Source organism: Plectropomus leopardus, chromosome 1 (assembly GCF_026936395.1).
Source record: "Plectropomus leopardus strain MGB_pleo_1.0 chromosome 1, ASM2693639v1, whole genome shotgun sequence".
NCBI lineage: Eukaryota > Metazoa > Chordata > Actinopteri > Perciformes > Serranidae > Plectropomus > Plectropomus leopardus.
In genome coordinates, this window is record NC_142176.1 from 35,959,219 (window position 1) to 35,985,223 (window position 26,005).

The 26,005-nt window shown below is 39.7% G+C and overlaps 1 protein-coding gene across 2 annotated transcripts in view; it reads right to left on the reverse strand.

Moving 5' to 3' along the window:
• ntrk3b (neurotrophic tyrosine kinase, receptor, type 3b) overlaps nucleotides 1–26,005 on the reverse strand; it is a 371,163-nt gene that overhangs the window by 241,220 nt on the left and 103,938 nt on the right. For both annotated transcript variants that reach the window (XM_042484023.2, XM_042484016.2), the window contains exon 2: nucleotides 24,198–24,824. In XM_042484023.2, coding sequence (XP_042339957.1) covers nucleotides 24,198–24,439 — 242 coding nt within the window. In that variant the 5' untranslated portion in view covers nucleotides 24,440–24,824. The remainder of the gene's footprint in view (nucleotides 1–24,197; nucleotides 24,825–26,005) is intronic.

Below are 26,005 nucleotides of genomic sequence, written 5' to 3' on the forward strand. Positions count from 1 at the left end.
GCATATTTGATACGGGATGCGTGCACCTCCTGCTGCAGCTCCTGTTCATCTTGGGCATCTCTGAATAAAGACACCTCTCTGAAGGCCAGTGGTCCACTGTGTGATAAGTCAAGTCCTGGCAGAGACGGCAGAGCTCGGCTTACAGCGTGAGGGGTGGATTAAATGTTCTGCGCACGTCCTTCATGGAGCTAGTCTCCTTCAATTTCAGGATATGATAAATCTGCAGCTAAGGGGCATCTCTCCTGGAGAATTCAATTAGGTAAGAAAAGAGAAGAGGATCACAGTGATATTAGAGAGCTGATCGGAGAGCTCCTCAGCCCTCCCAGTAATGAACCGCTCCGTTTCTCCACCGTGACTAGATTGATTTGACTAGCCGAGCTCAGAGTTCATCCTCCTTTTAAAGTCACTCTCAAAAGGCTGGGTGTCATTGTGGAGAGGAGAAGTTTGAAATTTAGAGTTGGATTGAAATATGAGTGACGGTTTGGATTGAGGGGCCGGGGAGTGAAGTGCCTGTATGCCCCAGACGCCTGCCAACATGTCGAGATAACCTTTAGTGATCTTTTCAAACCTGGCATGACTTGACGGATCCTTTGGAATACAAACTGATCGATAATTCTGCTCTGTAATTACTTCACATCTCGATTATCTGTTAGATGTACTCCGAATGGCCTGTCTGTGATTTCTGGCTGTGCAAATGGAATTTATTCATGAATGCCAGACCATGGCAATTGCTTTTACAGTAAGTAAACATGGGGCTATAGCTACACTTTCTGCAACTACCCAACTCTGAGTACTTTACTGTAGTGGTGTATACATTCTGCTCATGTCCACACTCCTTATCTGAAGTTGAGATCAGTTCGCAGTCCTGAAAGTGAGTCTCAAGGATGTACCTAATCGTGCGGGTATAAATAGTATAATTAGCTTTAATAGCATCTGATAAGAATCTCTATTATGAGATTACGTGACAAAGACGCGACTATTATCGCAATTATGAAACGGTGAAATTACCTGGGTTAAATGTGCCTATGTGTCTACTTCTGATTTTTATCTCCATTCACTTTAATCTGGTGTGAACTGCATAGTATTTCAGCTGTTTTGACAATAAGTGATAGTCAGAGTTGCTAAAATTGCAGCATACAAGCCACCATCATTATCTCCTTCTATAGGTTTTACATGCACGATTTAAATAAAGCATTCTTCTACAATGTTAAACTTGTTTTTAGTGCAGAAGTCCCATTTTGATTTAACTTTTGGACATTTAGAGACTTAGAAGCTTTGAGCCACCTCTCACCTTTCTTATCCAGGAAGTCCCATCAGCTCAGGAAAAAAAAAAATGTAATTACTTGGTTTAGGTTGAGATACACTTCGCTGCACTCCATCAAAGCGCCCGGGTCAAGAAGAAGTCTGTCACTATCTTCCAGTTTACAGCAAAAACTGACATTTAAAGATCTTTTCACTTCTCTGTTCATTTTTCATTTCTTTTCCTGTTATCAGCTGTTTTGTTTTATTACCCTTTGCTGTTTAGATGCTCTGACCTTTGACCTCTTTTGAAGCTGGTTCTCGGTTGTGATTTGGGCAATATTGTTTGGTATATTGTTGTTGTCGCTCAGCACAAAGAACATTTTCTGCATTTTTAGCATTTTAGTACTTGGCAATCAAGTTGCTAAATTCTAAAATAAGACATCCCTGTAAATTTATGATGAGTTGTGATTCATTTTTCCATCAAATGTTCATTGCCTTCTTCTGCAGCCCCAAGTTATCCTTGTATCCCTGAGGAGTATAATTGATTCATTTAAATATCCTAATTATTTTTTCCCCTCGCTTTGTAAGAGAAAAGTGAGCACAGAAATTAATTAGACCACCTTATGCGTGCCCTACAGGGTGGTATTGAGTCAGACAACATTAGAACAGGCTTGCAGCAACACCACTGATGGAAGATGAGATGGAACGATCATGCAGTCAACTCAAAGCTATCATTAAATGTAAATTTCAGCATTTTGATGACACTCAGTCTGTGACTTGCAAGGTTCACAGAAGAAAAGTGGTGCGCTTCCTAGAATTAATCTCCGATACAATTGTAACAATTTATTGTCAGTGTATACAGACCTGCTCAGCATTTTTTTTTAAACTTGGTTCAGGAGCAGACTGACTATACACTGATTACATTGGTTATTATTGTAGTGGCTGGCTGCAAGGCATTGCAATAATTGGCTAAAATGCTAAAACATGGTTAGAACTGGAATATCCATATGCTTTTCAGGAGCACCAATGATAAGTTTTACATATACTGCAGGTGGAGACTGGACATCTGAGGCACAAAGACAAAAATATGAAAATACATTCTTTATGTCAGATTTATAAAGCCTCACATATACTAATTAAAAAAACTCATTTGCACACCCACAGTTCGATATAAATTAATGTAGAAACATCCTTAAACATGCATTTGCATACTGACACTTGTGCTCGCTTCACGGAGACGTAAATATAATCAGTGTGGCCACTGCAGTTGCATAGGGGCCTGTAGGGGCATAATAGAGAGGATGGGGCCTCCAATAAAGTGTTGGGTGGAGAACCAATCCTTGCATAGCTTTCAAGTTGCTACAAAAGGTAAACCCTTCTCTGTCATAGATTTCTTGTTTTTGTAAAAAAGTCAGTAGCAATCTATAACAAAATTATTCTACTTAAACTATAAAAACTATAAACAGTATTATGTTAAATGATTTATTAAAATGTCTTTGGTATTTTTGTCTGATGCAGATTTGCAGTGATGATTAATATGTGGATGTTTTCCAATGTCAAGGCTCTTTTTGATCATGTGATGAGACCATGTGGCATATGGTAACTAGTTTAGGTGCAAAATCTGTCAAGATTGACAAGCTGAACATATTTGCAAGCCGAGCGAGCAGTCATGCAGCAGTAAGAAAAGAACAGAGAGAAAAAAACAGGAAGAAAAGGTGGTAATGCTCCGTGACTGAGATTTTTTACACTACAGACACATTGTTTGTGAAATATATATATACACTTAACAGTGTGTGTGTGTGCGTGTGTGTTGTGCATGTGCTTAATAACTAGTAACAGTGCACCTGGGCTTGTCTTAAAAGCATGCACTTGGGCCCATCTTAACTACCTTACGCCACTGCCACTCCACCACTCATTAGACCTGTCAATGAGAAATACAGCAAAGGGGAAGAGCAATTTCATCGACTGTGTTGCATCGGCAGAGTTCTCCAATGGTGCCACAACAGCTGTCTTTGCGCACCGCTGTGACTATTTGTAGCATCAGTACGACTCATTCATCCATCATCTGCAAAATCTCAATCAACATTATTATCAAAGGTCTGAGGATAAATCAATGATTTATTCATAGAGCTCATGTTGAAACAGACTTTAACATATAACAGCCGTTGTTCTACTTTAAGCTGAGTGAGAGTTTGCAGTGCTTAAGGCGTTGCTACCTGTTGCGATTCACAAGTAGCTACCATGGCGATGCCCTTGAGTTTTCAGCCCTTCACAGCTCCACCCTCTCCTTCATATTCAGTATTCTCACTTATAAGAAAGAAAAAATCAAGGTGGTGACAGTGAAAATGCCATTTTTGAAGCTTCAGAAAAAATCAAAGTCAGTGTAAAAGGTTTCTGTGCAGCTTTTTCAGATGATGGATAAAATCACTAGCTCCCAAAAGTTTGAGGTCACAGCTTTTTTTTTTTTTCTTTTTCCTGCATTTAACTCTCACAGCAGTCATTTTGCAGTCATTTTGGAGCATTGTGCTTAGTACCCTACAACTGCCTCTTTTTGTTAACATTGGATTTCAAAAGCAAATTAAAGGTGAGTGAAAGAGGACATCATAGAGGAGGATGTTATTCTGGTAGAAGAAAAGTCTAAAGAGTTGATCTGAGAGTGTTCCCTTTTTTATAAAGACGATATGTTCAACATTAAGTCATGAGAACAACAGAAGGACCACGTTAATGCAACAAGAAACGAGTACAGGGATGATTCAGCCACGCAATAATTTCATCCCAGTATAAATATGTTGAAGTATATTAACATGAAGCGTATAAAAAATTAAGAACACATTTCCGAAATGAAACAACAATACTGACATCGACATAGTTTCAGAAACGCAAGGGCAACAGAGTTATTTTCCTGCAAATACCAGAAATAAGGCTTGAGGGAAATCAAAGTGAAAGGTTAAGCTGAATCATGTTTGTGACACTTCTCCACCTGAGTCCTCGTGCTAATTAGAGCCCCTGATAAATTAGCATTTCCATGTTGACGAAGGACTCTGACAGGAGGAATTTACACATGCGGCAGACGAACGAGGCTCACAGCAGGAATTAGATTCAGCCGCGGTGATATTTAGCCAGGTGTCAAAATAACAGAATGCTATTTTTGCAAGAACACAGACACTGGTTAACAGGGTTGACAGTGACTGAAAGTGTCCTGTTTTGGGGGAGTAAAACGCACTGAGGTGTAAAAGGAGAGTAGAAAAAAAATGTAACTATCATCTCATTGAAAACAAAGGATCTAAGAGGTTTTGGTTTTTTTTCAAAGGTTTAATTTATTAAAAATGTCACCTCAAAGAGAGACAATTAGGATTCAAGCTGCATGCAGACTTTATTTGCCTGGCTGCATACAGGTAAGAGAGTTTTTCAAGTAGACTGCAAATGTGTAAATAACAATTTATTTTACCATGCTAACCCTAACCCTAACCCTGTTCTTCAGCAAGATGATATTAATCAGTGGACAAATACTCTTTAAACATTTTACCTCCAACTGTTTCACCAGCAGCACACTACCACTATGAAGAACTTTGAAGGACTTCAAATAAGGCTTGGATGGTATTTATTTTTTCATACCTTAATACCATCCTTTAATTCCACCAGGGTACACGGTATCTGCCAGTATTTGTGTGCCTTACCCGCTGCAACTTCTGTAGAAAAGCATGGCCTGCCCTACTCTACACCTGATTGGCGATAACTTATTGCCCTTGTTGACTGGGTTGGTAAGGCCAGGGCATGAGGAGTGAGATTGGTCAGGGTTGGGTTAAGAATATCAGGGTAAGCCAATTAAAGGCAGAGTAGGGGAGAATAAGGTGGGTCATGCCTTTACTAGAGTAGCAAAAAAAAAAAACGCCAGAGCAGCTAGTTTGTTACGTTCAATGAGGTCTTTTAGCTTTTTTAGTCTAATAAACAAAATAAACTTGTAAAGTTTCAAGGACATTTTGTTTAAACATTGTTTTCCCTATAAAACAGAAAAAAACAACCGTACACCTTCTGAAAACAAATTTCTCTCTTTTTACAAACTTCGCCTACATTAGTTGCCTCATTAACTCATCATAAAAAAGACACTCAAACTTGACCTAAATAAAACTCATCAAAACCATCTTCATTAGTCTTTCTATTGTTTAACATATCACTACCTGACTTAAGTTAAAAATAAATCCTTCAATTCACTGAGTTAGATGTAAAAATGTGTTATCTCTACTTGTGTTTTTCCGTACTGTCTCTCTGCCATGGCTGGCTGGCTTTGTCCTGTAATGTTATCCCCAGCACTTGCAGTTGCCATCTTTCTCAGCTCAGCTGCCTTTTCCACCAGTGAAGACTGACCTCTGGTGGCACATGCTGTGCACTACATCATCTCACTACAGCATCTCCGCATCAGTTGCAGAAAGAGGATACCACCCAAGCCCATTGCTAGTATTATGAAAACTACATCTAAATATTTACACTGGGGTTCTTTTCGAGATTATAATCTTGTTTTTGGTCATTGTGCATATTTTCAAAAAGAATGTCCTGCTGTAGTAATAATTGAGGCACAATGCACAGCAGAGTATACAACCAGAGGCTCAACCTATGGTGCTTCCATGCCTTTTAAAGCAATCTGGCAGTCCAACAATGCAATAAATACCTGAGTACTTTGTTAAGAAATTAATCACAATGGTCCAACAGGAGAAATGGTCAATGTGTGTTAGAGGATTAGTTTGATGTTTTAGGAAATATACTGCATGCTTTCTTGCTGAAACATAAATGACAATTTTATGAAGCTAGAGCCAGGAGTCAATTATTTTAGCTTGGCACACAAAATGGAAGTGGTGGAAAACAGCTAGCATGTGTTACTCCATTACTCAACAAAACAGCTATCAACACATAGCTTGCCTTTTTTTTTCCTTTTCATCAAATTTCTAACAATAAAAATGTTAAACTAGTCATTGATTTATTTTAGGTGGACCAAGGGTTACATTATCTGGAGTTGTTTTTTTTTTCTCATTACGTACAACAGCATCTGTGCTTCTAAAGTAAGAACATGAATTCAATTAGTTCACGTGTCCGAGCAACCAGTGGTATCAGATCTCTTGGAACTGTCCTAACAATGTCTTGAATTTTGCTGGTACATGTGCTGGTGCAGTCCTGAGAATAATTCAAAAAGGTGGACTACAGAATAGTTGCAGTTGACGGTGTCAGTGTTTGGCAGAAGAATCCGTTCATTACAACACAATACACAAAGAATAAAACGCTACACTTCTACAATTCTATCTCTCTGTGCAAATCAATAAACAGCAACTTTCTCTGACTTAGTGAAATGCAAGTGGAAAGGGAAGTCTTCGAAGGTTGTTAAATTTCTCAAAAAAATTGTCTTCTTGTTTTGACTGAAATGTGAAATGCAATAACATCTAGTCCTCACATTCTACAGTTCTCACATAAGTCTACAGTGTCAACCAATTACCTCTAGAGGGAGAGATGGAACTGGGGAGAGGTATAACTCAAGGTTGTTGAATATTTGATTGTTTGCTATTTTTTCTCCCCACTTCCATTTAAGTAACTGCTTCTCTAAAACACACACATACCGACACACACTCTCTCACACACACACACACACACACACACACACACGCACGCACGCACGCACGCACGCACACACGCACACTCTCTCTCTGTCTCTCTCTCTGTCTCTGTCTCTGTCTCTGTCTCAGTCACACATACACAGTCAGTATTTTAGCAAAATGACAGTCCGTAAGTGACTCCTTAGCTGGCCAGCCAGACAGGGCAAACTAAGGACACATCTCATCAGTCTACCTCAAGACATAAAGCCTTGGCAGTTGTCCGTCACCTGTCTTTGCCTGTTAAACGAGTTCTACTGAGCATATCATGCATGACAAGATTATATACAAACACATATATGAATTACTGAACTGGCCAACCGGGTATAGGACCAGGGGCACGAGGGTTCAGGGGAACCATGGTCCAGAGCCTCTGCCCCAAATGACCATTAGCATTTCTTGTTGGAAAGTCAATCAAATGACAAAAAACTACAAAGAGATGCAAAACTGCTACAAAGAGATAGAAAACAACAACAAAGAGACATAAAAAGACCACAAAGGGCAGCAAAACATTTATGAAGGGATACAAAACAGCTAGAAATGGGCAAAAAACGACCATGAAATGACAGAAAATGACTACTGATAGATGTAAAACAACCCTGAAGAGATGTAAAATTAATACAAAGCGACACAAAACAGCCACTAACAAACACATAACTGTAAAGACCACAAAGAGATGATAAATGACTACTACTACTATGAAGAGGTGCAAAATGGCTGCCAAGAGACACTACACAACTACAAAGAGACACAAAAGTATTACAACGAAATGAAAACAACCACAAAGAGAAAAAAAAGGGACTACATAGAGATGCAAAACGACCACAAACGGATGTAAAATGACCTCAAATATACACAAAACAACCACGAACAGACACAAGATGACTACTAACGACATAGTGGTCATTTTGTGTGCTCTTTAAGTCTGGGTGTCCCGGTCCTGTCTAGGAGGTGTGGGCCGCCTTTTACATGTCTCTCACACTCCACCCATGTACATCTTCCACTGATGTTAAGGGTGTAATAATTATTTAGGTAAAATAACATCAGGGCTCTTAAACAATGCATTTCAACAGAACAGAAATTTGCACTACAGTGAGCATTCAATCACTGCCACTCCTAGTGTCTTCTCTTTAAAATAACCAGAGGGGAACAAGTTGATCTTTCCAGTAACAATAAACACATTAGTGATGCTTGACAGGTGATGGCTTCCTCTGGAAATAAGAAGCCTCTACAGTTCACAGTGTCAAATGTAGACAGCTGCCGCCGCAAGTCACTTCCCCTGCCTGACGTGCCAGCCAGTTTCTCCATCAAAGCGTTGTCAAATAAGCTTTTCCACATGGAGGCTAATTTAGCCAAAACACCAGATTAATTTGACTACCAAACCAGGCACTCCTGCAAGTAATATATGCACTCATGGATGTTGTTGTTTAGCCCTGTTGACTCTGTTGACATTGACTCACATAATGTGGGGACCTCCTGTGATTAATAAATTATAAACCAAGCTCTGTGTTCCATAAAATGCATGAAATATGGGATGATGAAATTTGCTGAAATCTCCTGCGTCCCGATTCCAGTTGTATAAGGTCAACATTTGTCAAAAGTTTGTCTGTAAGTGATTTATCATTGTAGCACAGGGCACAGGAAGAATTTCAAAGTCGTTTTTGTATTATTGTCAATATTAATTTCTCAAAGAAAAAGAAAAGAGAGCAAATAAATGCTAAAAAAATGACAAGACAAATCAGATTGCACCACATTAGTGACTTTTTCTGGGATTTACAACAACCTCAGCTGGTAATGTTAACACCCTTTGTCCCCTAATATTAACCTTGTGAAAGCCAACCTAATTTAGTCTTACATTTCTGACAAACATCCTTATGTTGAAGCCTCCACTTTTCCAGCCTCCTTCATCCCTAAAGAACATCTGAGTCACAGCAGCAGCTACAACAATGTGTCCATTCAGCCTTATCATCAACTCAATACTCACTCCCCCAATTCACTTTATATTTTTGGAATACGCCTAAATAACCGTAATTCACAGATTACTCAACCAAACATTATGCAGCAAATAACAAAGTGCAGATTTCAGAACCACAACACTTTTTTCATTATTTTTAGTATTTATCTTTTGAAACATTTCACCATGTACAACATGGGACCGCTTAGAATTTGAGACAGAGAGAGACTTACGTTGCTTGTTTTATGGCACCCAACAAAAAGACACCGCTTTTTATCATCTTGAAACAATGTTCGCAACTTGAATTCATTTTTATGGAAAAATGTTTCCTTTTGATTGGGTGTGAAAAATATGATGGCACTTAATGGCTGCCTCAGACGTAGGAAGTCACTAGCTGTGTCCCAATTCAGGGTCTGCATCCTTCGGAGGACGCAGCCTACGCGGCCTTTGAAGGCGACTCCTTCGGAGGCACCTCCGAAGGCCGCATTAACGGTTGTTAATTGGGACAGTCTAGCCTTCGGAGGATTTCCTGGTTGCGTCACCAGATGTCCCCGCCCTTACCCCCACGACAGTGGATTCCTGCCGTCAAGGCTCGCCAGAAAGAGAGAGAGAGAGGGAGAGAAAAAGAGAGAGAGGCCAGGAGAGGGGGAGAGGGAGGAAGAGAGTGAGAGAGAGAGAGAGAGAGAGAGGGGACACTAAAGCAAAGAAATTATTTTATTTTTAAAATTTACTTTTTATTTAAATTTTGCTGGAGAAGGAGGACAAGTACCCCTGTCCGCGTCGGAAGCAGATTTTTTGCGCAGTAGAGCCTCGGTCAGCGGGCGGAGCTCTCCTCTGCTGCCGGCAGCACAGCGGGGCTGCTAGGTGGCTACATGTTAGCATTACTTACATCACGTATTATGAATGAAATTATGAGATTTTAATGTCCCTCTAAGTTTAAAATATCTGGCGTTTGATTTTCAAATGAGTAAAAACCCACATTAAGTTAAATCAACGCTCCGATCTCCGCTCTGTGCCGCCATTATTTTTGAAGATCGCGGGCGCGCAAGGAATCTTGGGAAATGGAAGGCCGTGAAGGATAGTAGCGATGTGTCCTCCAAACAGAGGGAAAAGAAGGCCGCATTTGTGGGCTGTGAAAGGAGCAGCCTTCGAATTGTGACCAAATGGGACAGCCTTCGCGCAGCGCTGTGACGTAATTGGCCTTCGAATGCAGCCTCCGAAGGATGCAGACCCTGAATTGGGACACAGCTACTGTTTTTTTTTTCTCTCTCTTACAACATGCCAGTAAATCTGAATAAATTACATTGTGGTACTGATGGTTGGACACTGCCGTAACTAACAATGGCAGCTGTCAGTGTCAAAGACATATCCAAAGATGCTATACACAACTTTTGGGGACAGAAGCTTCTAATATCATAAGCATCAAAAGGGTCTTCACTACGCTGTGGTGTTAGCGTTAGCCAATCTTTGCTTTCTTTGTCACGTTACAACTAATTTAACGTTAATAGTTTTCTGTTGGGTGAGCTTTAACTACAACCTTTTGCTACAGTTAACACTTATGTCTGTTTGTCAAAGAACAAAAACACTCAGACTAAGTTGAACAGACACGATGAGCCACCATTACAGAGCTGAAATTGGCCATAATATTAGCGGCTATTAGCTAACATAAGCTAACGTTACCTAGCAAAGTTTGCTGCAAGGTGACGTTATACACGATGTTGCTGACATAATGTATAGGTTACATAAATATATCTGTCACTTTGCAGCAAATATTGCTAACGCGCTGCCTTACCTTAGAACAAATGTAGACATCGTTGTTTGGTTATCGCCTTTTCGTTGAGCTTAATCCAAAGCAGACACTTTGCTCTGTTTATGTGATGTTTAAGGAATGAGATAACAAAAACTCCATTCTCTAGCCTCTCAGGATACCTCAAATAAGTCTTGCATTTACCTCATGTACATTGTTTGATCATTTTTCAAGCTATAACTGCACAAATGATGCTTTTCTGTGGAGGTCAGCAGGAGCAGGATTTTCATTGTGCATTATGTAGCTGCATGAAATGTGATTTGCTTGTGGCATTCAAGGGTGGGATTTTTTTTTTTTTTTGGGGGGGGGGGGCGTAATTGGGCTTGGTTTTTAATCAAAGTTTTACAGTATTTGGTCTCTTGGCAAAAGTAACATGATATGACTGACACCATGTTCACTATCTGTTTGCTAAAAATGAAGAAGCAATTGTCATAGCTTGGCATGAAGACTTTCAACACAAGGGGAATAGCTACCCAGGCTGTTTCAGAGGGTAACAATATGTGCTTACCAGCATCTCTAAATTTTACACAATATAATATATACAATACGTGTAACCTGTAAAATGTAGCCTATATTCATGAGTTGGAAGAATATTGCACATTAGAATAACTGTAAAGAGAAATGCTGTGTTTGAATTATTGCATCAAATATTAGAGTAAATACAGTGATATATACAGTGATATAAATAATTATTGCACCTTAAAAACCCCTTTGCACACACAAAGTATAATAAAGTATGACAAATAAATTATGGAATTTTTATGGAGTTTTTGATCTTTATGCTAAGCTAACTGACTGCTGACCTTTAGCTAAGCCTACATTTTTATCAGACAGATATAAGAGTGGTACCGGTATTCTGTATCAGTATTTCAGTAGGAAAGCAAAAAGCCTTTGTGTAAACAAGTGCAAAAATGTATCTGCAAATCTACACAGATGGACTGCAGATCTGTAGGCTTGTGAAGGCTTAAATTTCATTTATTCTGGATATTAGTTTATATAGTAGGCTAAGTCATATGGAATATATGATGTGTGTATGTGTAGGTGGTGATAATCAGTATGAAAGAGTGGTCTTAAAAAGTTTTTTAAGTCAAAATTGTGGGAATGGAATATGAGAGATATGAGTTTTAAACTTCAAGGAGAGAGCATATTAGAGGGAGATATCAGCAGCATGAGAGGGCGATGTCAGGTACTTCTAAAAAGATGACTTTTTTAGCCTGTGAAGAAAGATGAAGAGTGACTGTGATATTCTGACTTTGAGTAGCAAGGTCATTGCACCAACAGGGAGCCAGTAGGAAGAAGAGTTGAGTCCCAGTGGACCATTTACTTTTAATGTGTTCTCATCTGCCTTCACACAAAGCACTGTCGGGGTCTTAAAAAACCCTCCTGGTGCTCTCGACTACTGCCACCGAGAGTCCTCGGCTCACTGAGAATGATCGGTGAGTATAGCTGAATGGCCTGCCAGGTCCATAATGTTTTGATGTAGTGCAATACGCACCAATAGTCTACAGAACAGAGCAAATACAGATATCAGTGCATCTAAGGTAATCAATAAATAGAGGCTGCTATGGTGCTCAGGGCCAATATATATATATATATATATATCTTTCTGCTTTCTGGGAAATATGAAGGTGCATTTGTGCTGCATTGCTTTATCCTGTCCTCACAGCTGATGATGTTGGCGGTCAAAGCTAAACAACCAGGATTGTGGGGCCATCAATTCATTCTGAGTGTTTACCGCCCAAACATCAGCGCACATATTGCCTCAGACAGACCTCACTCATTTGTACAGATGGAGAGCTGATGGACGGATGAAGGCGGGAGAGGGCAGCTCACTGTGGGTAATGTACTGCTTTGCTTTGTCAGATCAAAGAAAGGCCAAAAACACAAAGAAAGCATTTTTCTGGTTTTTGAAAAGAAATAGTATTTTTCTAGTTTGGAGCTTACGAAAATGCAATGGCCTAAAAAAATTATAAAAAAATTAAAAACAACATGAATAATAAGAATACCTGAGTGCAAAGCAAGGATAAGCTCCTTCCCCCAAGTGATCCTGAGCAGGAGCCATCTGAGGACAACCTGTGACTCGTGAGGCGAGATTCTGATGTATGCAATTGCACACAATATGGCAGTGCAGGTGGATAAAATATGCACGCAGATGAACAATTCATTTCTGAAGCACTTTTGATTAAAAATAAGCATTTCGTGATAGAAAAATGCTGTTGAATAGAATCCATCACCATGCATGGCGTGTAGGAAAACATGGCTGAGGCTCAGTGAGAGCTGCATTATTCACACAGCTCTGCCAGTCATCGCCGACATGGAGGACAGTGGGGTGACTCCTCCTACTTGATAATACATGATGATTGATGTTTTTTTGAGACACAAAGCATCCCACATGAATATTAAGTGGAAGCTTTATTAGAGGAGAGAGAGGAGGAAGGTTGGTGTTTTTGTGCCGGTGATGTCTGGTGGGAGTTGGCACTTGGTGATGGACACCGTGGAGGTCAGAGACACATCCTCGCCTGGGTAGAAGTTATCTCTGAGGAAATTAAAGGTGTGTGTGAGAGAGATGGCCCGACAAAGAGGAACGCAGAGAGGAGAGGGATCAAGAGAGGAAAGAAGTTTGCAAGCCACCTCCATCATTCATTAGCCCCTTTAATAATGCCTGTTCAAAACAGGAATATAACACTGTTATTCTGCATCGCCATTCTGTATAAAAAAGGTACTATTGCAGAATGGTGGGAAAGAGTTATCTCGTCTTTAAGCTGGCAAGGGGGTAAGTTATGGCACCAAGACAGCCGTCAGGACAGGTGTGACATTGTGACGACATGTTATGCATTTGACCCAGCAAAGGAAATTTAAGAAGCAAGAGGAACAATGGCCATGCATGTCCACAAACTGGCAAAACACAACACATTCTTAATATAAGTCACATATCACTACAATGTCAGTGGACTTTTACGTCTACATATTACACTTAAGGTATTCCCCTGTGTCTCCTGCTGACATTCCAGGATGCCACAACCAACGCCGGCATATCAACAAAAGCACAAGGTTAGGATTACGCTACAAAAGCACAAGTGGTTAGGTTTTGGCAACAAAAGCACGTGGTTAGTTTTAGAAAAAAACATCAAGGTTTGGCTGTGAACACCAGACTCCCAGATGAAGATCTGGGGTTTGTTGGACCAATCCACCAGAACTCCAGCCCGCCTGCCCTATAGGGACCTTCCAGCTCTTTATAATGCTTCATTATTGGCAGCGTTTCAACCTCACGCTGTCCAATGGTGTATCATATGGCCGCAACAGGTAACCACCTGCTGCAATAACATCGCCTGTCTGTGTATCATAGTGCCACCAGCAGTGCATCATAACATCGCAAAAGCTTCCATCCGGCTGTGTTACAAACTGACTGCCTGTCGGCATATTATGCCACCGCAAAAGGTGGCATTTGGTGTCAGTATCTTATGCTAAAATCGCAGACAAAGCGACGGTATCTGATATCTTGAAGAATAACTTGAGAATGAGAACAGGCTGGAAAACAATAAGCAAATAAACAATAATTAGCAGCTCTCCGTGTGGCCTCACTGAGCCCACAGATACCATGTTTAAACATGATTAACAGTAATAAAGCTTCAGTAAAGCCCATACTACCCGATTAGACAAAAAACTGTCAGCCTTGTGTTCATCAGTAGATATCTGACAGCTGCAGATATTTGATAATTGTTCCTTAGCCATGAGCAACCACATACGACATCATAATAAAAATAAATACAGCGAAAGGAAATACATGTAAATAGATGTAAATTGATGGATTATGCACGAGGGAAACATTTCCGTCGTGTTTGTGCTATGTTTTTTCATGCCACCATGGAACAAATTGCAGTTTAAATAGGTGGATACATGATTTTTTCTGCTCCCTTCAATCTCCAAAATTTGACATGATAAACTGTTGCCCACAGTAGCAGCACTGACTCATAATCTGCTGTATAAAAGCAGAAGCTCAACTAAATGTCAACAGAAAGCCCCTAGAATGCCGCTGCAAGGCTTTAAAGGGTTTTTCTAATCCTGGCTGAAACAGCCGAGCCTTCAGTATTTTTCACCCCTCGATCCTCAATGCATCTTTTGATTGTTAAAGGCGGGGTGAGGTGCTTCATTAGTATGCATCTTTTAAGGCACAAAGGCCGCCTGCAGATGCAGGAGTTGAGGTGGTGGGGGCGTGGGAGAAGCTGGGTCAGTCACATGGCCGGGACTTCTCACAGCATCCCTGCATGCAGAGGATCTGAACGAAAACTGCCGTTCTCTCTCCTCCTAATTCTCAGATGGCAGCCGTGACCTACTTTCCACAAAGACAGGCTCATGCAAACTTGATGATATGCTTATAACAGAGGAGCCCGTCGTGCACTGCCTGAGGTGAGCCTCGCAATGCGGAGGCAGCAGGGGGTCTGTGTGGTAACGACCAACTGGCAAGACGCATGTTAGCAACCCCGTCCTGGGTGGTTAGGAGACATTCGCGTTGACACTGACACAGCATGGGACATGTGACGAAACACGGGCTGTAAAAGGTTGTCAGGATCACCTGAACCCCATAAGAAAAGAGTTTCATTTGGAAATGATTTCATAGCCCGAGACAAGCTAATAATTAATGAATGAATGTGAATAGCTCTCACATGAAACTACAATGGCAGACATCAAAAACATCCTCCTGGTTGCATCCGTCCTGCATTAACAAGTACTGCAGCTACTGGAGACATTTCTAAAACACTGTTAGGGGCTGAGTAAGCATATTGCCACAAACACACCATTTAATCTTGTATTCTGCTGCTTGCTCCCAAACCATTGAAACTTTTTTCCTTTTTTTAAATCTGATGAAATGTGTCTCGTACAGAAGATCAAACACTGCAAGTACTGAAAGTTGCAATGCTTGCTGAGAACACAGATCATGTTTACACCAATCCATCAATAAATCAATTAATTCATTGTATTTCAAATCAAATCATAACAATAAAATTTCAGTGAAATTTGTCAGTCCCATCAACTTGTGCATCAAAAACAGGCGATCACCTCCAAGGCTGAAACATGAAGCCAAGTGCCAAAAACTACCATTCCTCTAATGACCACTTGAGGCTGGCTCCAGAAGCGAGTCACTCTCCAGAGACTCCTACATTAAAATGCTCAATAACAACAAAACCCCCCCCAAAAAGAACACTTTTGGTCCCTGTAGCTAATTTCAACATTCATGACAACTGTACAGAGGTATTTTTTCAGTAACTCACCAATTTACATTTTCTTTATGCTTAAGGTTATGTATATTTAAGGGTGGGGCTGTTTGATTGACAGGCTGTCTGCGAGTGGTCACTACAGTTTGAAAGTCAGATCCACTCCCTCGTTTCCAAATATCGTCACTTCCGGTTCCAAAAAAACCAAGATAGTGATGCCCAAAATGCCAAATTCAAGGCTTGATAACAAGAGTCCACAAATCATTGGGTAACATTACAGTAGCGGTGTCAATTATTTATACATGATGATTGAACACAACGTATTAATCATAAACGTATACCTATACAAAGATTTTGACAGTCTGCCTTTTTTACATGCACTTAACATTTGAGAACTTAAAAATTCAAATGCTACTAAAAGTTACTCGATTGTTCTTTAGCCACAAACAGAAATACAGCTGCGTTTATCCTGCATTTCCCAAAATATTAATTATTACAATTAATAAATGAGTTTATTTTAGTAAAATCAAGCAGCAAATTGTGATGCCCTTACATCTACAATTTTGCTGCTTTAACCATTTGTTGCAAATTCTTAAGACTTAAACGTGAGACCTCGGTACATCTTCGGTACAGATGCAGCGTGTATTAAAATATTGTTAGAATGAAAAACTGTCAAATACAGGAAACTGTGTCTGACCACACCCCAAATCTAATTTGCTTATTTTTGTTTTCCTAATGATGTTGTTGTGTAGATAGGTGTAGGTTTAAGGAGGTTGCAGTCCCCCTTAATACTTAGAACATGAGCATTGGTATAAAAACATGAAAGTACCAGAGGGCTTTTATTTTGACGAAATTAAAAACATTTACACCATAAATTAATGCATAAAAGGCACATATTGACCCATAAAAATTACCAGGTAATTTAGTGTTTGATGTGCAAAAATTTCCGGTGGAGGACCATGCCCCTCCTCCCCCTCCCATTTCATATGTTGAAACAAATCCTTCACCCTGGCATATACCATTAAAAAGATTGGCTTTTTTTTTGCTAAATGATTTTTTTTTAAGGTTGGGGAGACACATTCATATTTCTCAAATGGTTGCATCAATAAAATATTGTTTTGGTATCATGTATGGTATCTATGCTAATGTATGAAAAATCAAATGTTGCCCAGCCGCGTTCAAAAGCCAATGCATTAACCAGTTTCCAAATAATCCCTCTCAAATAAGGAGTAACAGTGCTGCAGCATTTCATTAAAAGCAGAACAGAGCGTTATTGTTTGTTTTCTATGTGTTTAGAGATAAAGCTGATATCCAAGGCTGATATTAGACAGGTGTAAAGCTCTGAGTTGCGTTCCTCATGAGCAACTGACAGAGGGTAAGTGAGGTTTATGTATAATTTATTTGTGCCTTCAAATGATACAAACGCACCAAAAACTGCAAATCACACAAAGAAACCCCGGCAGGCTTGTAAAAACATCTCACCCCTAAAGAGCGGAAAAATAATATAAAAAAAAATAAGTCAATAAAATGGAAATGACAGAGAGAAATATCAAGGTGACAAAAGAAAAATAAATCACAACGACAAGCAGATACAGGTGAGCCGGGCATCAGAAAGCCAGACATCTCCAAACTTCACAGAGCGGAGAAGAGAACAAAGACAACGGATAAAGAAAGGGAGGGAGGGGGTGGGGGAATAAACACATACTGGCAGTGAGGCGGGGAAGGTAGGAGTGTTTCAGTCAGAATCAAAGTGTGTGAGTGCTGGTGGACGGAGGGGGCAGACCGCTCTGTATATCCATCCAACATCCCAGATTAGGGGGCAGAACAAAACCTTTTGACTGAGTTCCAGTTGACTGGGCCTGCAAGCCATTGAAGTAATTCATACAGTGTAGTTTGCTACTATTATTACAAATTAAACTTGATAACATTATAAATTTTCCTTTTTTATTTTCTGTCTGTCTCATATTGAGGATGTATATTTATTTCCAGTACGAGGTATCTCTCTTGTCCTTCATGTCTCCATAATGTTGCCAAAATCCAGCAACTAGTCTATATATTACTGATTAACTTAAAGCTACAGTAGGCAATTTATATAGCTTTTTATAGCTATCCTGGTCTTCTGCCTCCTCCTCCTCTTTCCAATAATTAGTCCAATTAATCTTTGCCTTTATTTGAGCATTCCTACTGATAAACACGTGTCCATCAATTTATTAATCAGCATGTGAAAGTTGATACAGTTGTAATGAAGAGCACTTATATCTCAGAGTGAACTTTAGACTCCAATTTTGTAACAGAAATCTTGTGTTACAAACTGGAGTTGAGAGGTTTGAAAGACATGGACACTTGTCTTATGAAAGACAACATGGAGCTACATTATGCCAAAAGTACGTTCCAGCATTTTAGGACTAAAATTCAGGAGATCTAGGTCTGCGCTGTTTCAAGTTTAAGTTTTATTTATTTATTTTTTTAATTGCTGAAGTGCCTCTTCTAAATACACGATCCAAATGTGCAAAATATTTTTTCATTGTGGGGTCACTAGTACTCCGGCACTTTAACAAAGACTCTCAGTTTAACAGGGAACACTCTACTACATCAGTTTCAGTGATATTCTATAAAAGTTATCAATTCCCATTCAGAAGCCTTATGCAAGAATTATATAGCAGATATTCGGATGTGAAGTTGCTATTGGCCACAGTCACACACTTGCGTGGGCTGAACAGGAGTTTTAAGAGGCCGAGAAAAATGCTGAATTTATATAATGCAGTAATGCTCAGCGTCTGAACCGGGGGACACTTGCAGCCCACACGAGTCACCTATAAGCAGACCTTGGAAACATTCCTGTATAAAACAGGTTTCTTTTGGCAGCATCTGCTAGCTGGCAGGTTTCATATAAGATGTGTAGTTGAAGGTGTCCACGGATCGATAGTTTCAAGCGGAGCCGAGCTGTTTTAAAATTTGAAAAAGAAAAATGAGAGGAAAAACTTCTCAAACTACTTTTTAAGGAAGCTGAGTAACTGGCAAAGAGCCAGAGTTTGGGGGTAATTGTTGAAAGTGATGGCTGGTGAAATATGCAGCCAGTAAAGCCGTGGATGGATGGATGTGACAGCTTTGATTTTCTCTCGCTCTTTTACACAACATATCCTGTCCTGTTAGATCACATCCTATCCCATGATCCGATTCTATGGCATAATACATCTGAAATTGCATTTTTACTTTCCCTTTTCCACAGGTTCACAGTTATCCTCTAGAGATTGCCTTTGGTTCAATGTTACTGAAATAAAACTTGAACCTGATTTAGCGCCATCCCAAAGTGTGACTCCTACTGTTTGAAAAACGACACCTTCAGTAAGTAAAAGATTAATGACTATAAATATAACATTATGATGCATTTTTAAGGAGAGCTTGTATCCTTGGAAATGAGAAGACACTGACTTTTATCGACTGGATGATCAAGATTTTAAAGATATCAAACGATAAACTTCAAGCCGTGTTTTGGCAAAGTGGATAAATGCTGAACCATTTCAGAGAGTGGAAGTCTCAGTTTGTTTGCGGATAAACAGATGGCAATTTTACAAGTCCACATAAATCTCTTTGACTGAAGAAAGAGTTGGCATTAAAGACGCCCAAACTATGACGCTTTTGGAAGAGCATTCTCATTTCAAAGGCAAATAGAGGACTCCTGATCTTAACAGTCACATTTAAAGAGAGCCGCATCCTCTAATGATTGTTTTAGCAAAATTAAAATATCAGACATAATAAGCGCCGATTGAGTGACATTGTGAGACATCACTGGATGGACGTATGGATGGACGGATGTTGATTTTCCTCTAAAGACAGGCAATGACCCCAAATCTCAACATGTCCTCATGGCTTGACGGTTTAAAAAGTCATTTGTAAGCGGTGCTATAAATAAATAACATATTGTTTCTTTAAAGTCCACCTGCACTCAAAAATATGTTTTTTTTATTATTAGAACTTACTGTTTCATCTTCATTGCATGGTGATATATCTGCAGACTTCTACATTGGTAGGCTTTTGAATATTTTATATTGAATATTTTACATTAAACATTTTATATTTCTAACATTGATTTTCATACTTAAAAGGGTTAACAATTATCTGTTCTCACCCTTAATCTCAGTTTTAAACATCTGTAATTTTATGACATCACAAACAGATAGCCAGTCAAATATTATAATTTTAACAAGTACCTTAAGTATTTTATTCTAAGCACTATGTGTTTACATGACTTAAAAGGCCAGTTTCCCCCAAATCAAAAATACATATTTTTCTTGGAGCATCATTCTAGATTCTAGACTTTTGGTGTGCCAAGTTTTCTTGAGATAACACTCAGCTTGTAGAGCTCAAAGTGCAGAAAAATACATTTGAAAAACTAATGTCTCTTTCCAGAAATTATGACCCTGTTACTCAAGATAATTCACAGACCTTGTTGTGAGCAGTTTCATGTGGAAAACAATTTTCTTTCTACCGAATTTCACCTGCCGACTGTATTCCAGTGCGAAAGGAAGAGTGCATCTACTCATGGACGAGAGGCATTAATCCCTAAAAGATTATGATTGCCATTTTTTAATCATATGACTTTCTTTGGAGATTGAGGGATGTAAAAAATTAAATTGTGCCCAACAAATAATTTTTGCCAGATGTTGCAATAAATAGAAAAGAAAAACACTTCCAAGAAAATAAGCATTTTCTATGGACCTGCACAGTACATGGTGACGGTAATACATTTGAAAAATTCAGATTGTACAGATTGTATTGAAGTTTTGGTTCAGTCTGATGTTTTACTATTTTTCTATCTTGTGCGCCCATGATTAAATTATTACCATCTTTCCATTTTCTATGTTAATTTCGAGGCTACTTGACTGCAGACAAGTCCCTGTAGGATAATTATGGAGATATTACATTATATGACCATTTTAATGTTTTATTACAAGCGAAAAGCAAAGTTTTAGATTGACTATTACACCATGACTTTTACTGATTCTCACAAATTGATTTAATAGCTCCACAGTTTCAGCAATGACGGTGAATGTATGGATGCTTCTGAGTACAATAATAGGAGCTGAACAGAAAGATGTACTTAAGAGCTGAGCAGACGAGGACGGCAGAGATGTGATTTTGATCTAAATACATGTTAGGGACATTCAGCAATTGACGCCATGGTGATGACTTGCACAGATTGGTCTGATACTCTAGCCTCTCCTTACAAACCACGCTCTAAAAACGGTACAAAGGGGGGCAAAAAAACAAAATGAGGCCAAACGTCATCACCAGAGGTGGAGGTGCTGATTGGATTCTACAAACAAACGCGCACCTGCAGTCAGAGCTACACAAACCTGTCAAACACTTCAGCTGCTCTCAGAAAACCTTTTTCTTTTTTCCTTTAAGTATCACAGCAAGGCCTTATCTTATCCACTTCAAACAGAGATGCCTCTTGGGATGAATCTCTAATGTGAGAGAACTGGAAAACTATTATTTGGACTTGGCAGTTTTCTTTGGCTGGCCAATCGTCCCACGGTTTCTGCGAGAGGCCCTCGCTTTAGTTTTCCATCTCCATAAATTGTCCCCATCTCTCCCCGTTTCCCTTGTGATGAGCCGAATAGACCTCTCGTTAGCAAAACTCACGCATCCAACACCTTACAAAGAGAGAGGGCCGAGGACAATTTGTACTGCGTGCGTCCTCGTTCACTGACTGCTCTGTATTACTATGGTTACCGCTTATTATTTCTAAAAAGCATGTTTTCACAGCAGGCAATAAAATGGCATTAAATAGAAATAGTTTAGACTTGTTTATTTGGACATTTCAAGGAAAATACATTAAGAAATGTGATATAAGGAATAGGGATTGTTTCAAGCTAAATAATAAAGGGACTGTACATTATTTATGAAGGGGGAGGAGGCTGGTGCAAAACAGGGGAGCATGTCAAATAATTTTTTAAGCACTGGGGAGAGAATTATGTTTTTTTATTTTGGCTCGAGGGATGAACATAAAACTTAAAATATTTTCAAAATTATTTTTAATACCCATTTTACCCCAATTACAGGTTGCAGGTTTAAAAGGCATGTTGTTGTTTTGTAAAGAATCGCCCAAATTAAACCATCCATATTATAGCCAGAACTGTAAAAACAGAAATTATTGTCGTACATTCAAATTTCAACAGTCCTTGAAAAAATTAGGTGCGATGTTAGCCTTGGTTTCAAAAATCACTCAATTCTACATGTCTCATTTAAAATGTTGCCAAAATGAAACCATTTGCACTAACCAGTTCTTGTAAAAAGCAGTCAATTCTTACTCCTGCATGCATGACAACAGTGAAAACCCATGGCTTTTTTTTAATGGCAGTAAAAATATGGTTATTTGTGGTGAAGGGAGGGTCATGCATTTTCCCCAAGTCAATCAGGGAAGCCCAAAAGAAAATATATGTACTTTGAGGAAGGTCAAGAAAATTAAAAAGTCACATCTGAGCTAACCCTTTCCTGATAAATAAAGTACAGTCCCTATCTGTGTTTTTGAAATTATGCATTAAAACTACCATACACAGAACCTAGCAGTTAGCAGTTTTAACATAAAATGTAATAATAATAGATGATCTATGCGTGCTTTTGAATGTATGAATTCCTCTCAGATATGTGAGTGGATATGACATTGGGAGCTATTGTCTCTGATATATGCTGTCATTGAGCTGCTGCTGCTGCTGGTGGTGCTGGGTGGAGGTTGCTGTCCATGCTGAGCAGCAAGAAAACAAGCAGCCTGCTTGGCGAGGGGCCATGAAACGCACAGTTAGTCCTGGGTCAATTGCATTAGGGTTTCTCAAAGGCAAAAAGGCAATCAATGCACGGCTTTGTCCTTATATAAAGCGGGTATTTTGCAGTACAATTAAAATCCTGGATGTAGTTTACTCTACTGTTGATGTGGATGAGAAAAAAGACAAATAGCCTTAATGGATCAGGTTTTACAAAGAGGAAATCTCTATCCGAGGGTCAGTCTGGGGTCACACTAATCACTAACAGCACACTGTGACCTCTGACCTGCCATCTATTTGCCATTATTAGCTTTTGGTGAAACCTGCTGCTCACTCTGGTGCCCTGATTTGCCTAAAAACACTCAGATAAACCAGTCACGTACAGTAAATGACTCCAGTGTTGTAAGGAGCAGTTGGTTCCCAGTGTATAGAGGGGTACCAGGCTACCCTCTAGTGGCACATGGACGCGCTGAACCGTGTCACAAAATAAGTTGTTGTCTGCCTCAAACGGATAAAAGGGTAAACGGGATACTAAAAAGTGATGGGGAGGAAAAGTCCCTTTGTGGCGTAAAGACGCCTTGGAGGAAGCCGTGCGGGGAATTCCAGTTGCGTTAACGGGGGAGATGTTTACTTTATATGCAAATCAGCCTCATCGACACCAGAGGTCTTATTTTAAGGCCCGAGCTCTGCCTCTTTTTTTTTAACTGACTTTTCAAGAAAGACAGCTTTGATGTTGGCAGGAAGGATCGATGCCACAGAGAGAGAGAGAGAGAGAGAGAGAGAGAGAGAGAGAGAGAGAAGGGAGAGGATGCAGAATGAAGATGTATTTCTGGGGGTGTGAGGGGGCTGGAGAGGCTGCCGTCATCATAGCTCTGTTTTAAGCATTTATGAATCCTCTCAAAGCAGTGTCCAAATCTTTAGGGGGAGACAAAAACGCCACAAGTGACGTTTATTCTAGCACTTCCCCACCACCACCCCCTCCTTTCCTTCAGATCCACATAATAAAGTTTGTCGGGTCGCATTGGTGTGCGGGATGCAGGGCTGAAATGTAACTGCTTGACCTTACTGCACCATTTATTTCTGTTTCATTTAGCACAATCTGTCGGAGCAGTTGCTGTACACGAGGACGGGGAATGGAGTGAATGGGTAATCTGAGGTTCTCCGCAACATCCTTTTTCTGTCATTTGGCCGTGTAAGGCCTGCGGAGCCGATGCGGAGGAGCAACTTTATGAGGACACACTAAGAAAAAAAAAATCTTCCACGAGCACTGAGGCTCGAGATCAAATCGCCACCTCTAATAAAGATTGCAAGGGATTTGTCTTATTCGAGCGTTGGAGACGGAATAAGCGCATTTACGCGCCGCACCAAACCCGATTATTTGACGGCATTACCATTAAAGGCTACTTAACAGACTGATAGAAGTGCAAAAAAAAAAGTCAAAAAATGCGAAATAATTATCCAACAAGTCAGATCAGTGCACAGAAAGCAACAGAGCCTGAAAGCACAGACGCCTCACTGAGGATATGATCAATTAATGATTCAAAGAAAAAAAAACGCACGACACAATCCGCATCTACTTACATAGAGGAGATGTTTTTGAATAACTCTGCTATGTCAACACTGGTCCCATTGCTCCCAGTATCTTGCAGGGCGAGTAAAGGGAAAAACCTGCCGTTGTCGGACTTATTGCAATAGATCTCTGTTTGAGAGCAGCTGCAGGTCGGCGGGCAGTCCAGCATGGAGCTCAGATAGTCCTGGAAAACACTCATCAGAAACAAAACCCTCCACCAGCAAATCCGGATCGAATGAAACCATAGATCCATGTCTCCGGGTAAAAGAGAGGGGGGAGAAGATGTCCCGATGTCCTCTGGGTTAGAAACAGAACAGGAGAGAGGAGAGGAGGAGAGTGGGAGGAAGGAAGGAAGGAAGGAGGAGGATGGTGCGTCTGTACAGAGGATGCTCTATGTGAGCGTTTCTGCCGTGGATGGATGCTGTAGTGTCCTTGCGCGTCAGAGATTGGGTGAAAAGGAGAGAGGGGGGGAGGGAGAGAAAAGGGGACGAAACAAAAAAAAAAACGGAAATCAAAAATAAGAAAGCGGAATATTGTAAGGCTCCAGTCGTCTTTTTAGCCCTATATGCATGGTGTTTCCCCGGAATACCGTGCTGCTGATGCCGTCGTCTCTCTCCAAGCAGGACCAGGACGACTGGCTGGAGAGCAGAGAGACACAAAATGAGAAGTTGGAGCATCAAGTCCCTCCTACCGGCTACAGTCATACTGACACCTGCAGAAACTGCATGCAATCAACAGTGATTACAAGTCCGCTTTTCATACGAGGACTGCCGTACTGCAGCAACATGTACACTGAGATCCAAATACGAAGCAGAATATAAAAATATAAATGAAGAACGATGGGCTCGTTAAACTGATAATTAAGAAAATAAAATCCAGAATAACCAAATATACTTAAACCAATTTTATAAACTAGTTCAGTAATGATTTGGGAAATACATATAAAATAACTGACAATAATGTCACTAAGATCCATATATACTGGGATAAATTATAAGGCTCCTATGGTAAAGTGACCTTTTTTAACACCAGTGAACAGAGAAATAGCTTTTAATGTCAAAGTGACAAGAGAACTCTATAATGTGATCTAAATTAATTATAAATATAAAATATAAATTGTAAATTAATGACAACAATCTATAAGTCAGTATATATATATATATATATATATATATATAGAGAGAGAGAGAGAGAGAGAGAGAGAGAGAGAGAGAGAGAGAGAGCGAGAGAGAGAGATTTATTGAGATTTATAGAGATCTTCTGCACAGGGGCGTTTGTAGGATTTGAGGACATAGGGGGCTTAGCCTGGACCTCTGTAGGGGGGTCTTGGGGAGGATCATCCCCTGGGAATTCTTTTTGATGAGCAAGCTCTGTTTTTAGATGCCTTTTAATGCACTTTGGCACCCTATTTAACACTATAAACGTTTTTTTTTTCCAGAATAAATGTGAATTTTGATGTTAAAAATATTATTGACTAATAGATATTATAGGTAAAAATAGTTAAATGTTTAATTTATGTTAACAATTGTTGAATGTAGCTTAACTACGTACATTTATTTAACTACCAGCACACTGTATAAAGAAACTTTTTGCTTTAACTTGAAAAAGTTAGTGTCCAAGCTGCTTAATTTTTTGTGCAGACAAATTGAGGTAATTATGTAATGATTGAATGTGTTTTCTTAAATTCAGTCAACTTAAATATTTCAGGTTACCCGGACATAGTTTTTATTTACAGTGCAAGGGAATTTATAAAACATTCAGGGCTGAAGCCTTGGACCCCGAGGCCTATAACAGGCTACTGCTTCTGTAAACATGTATT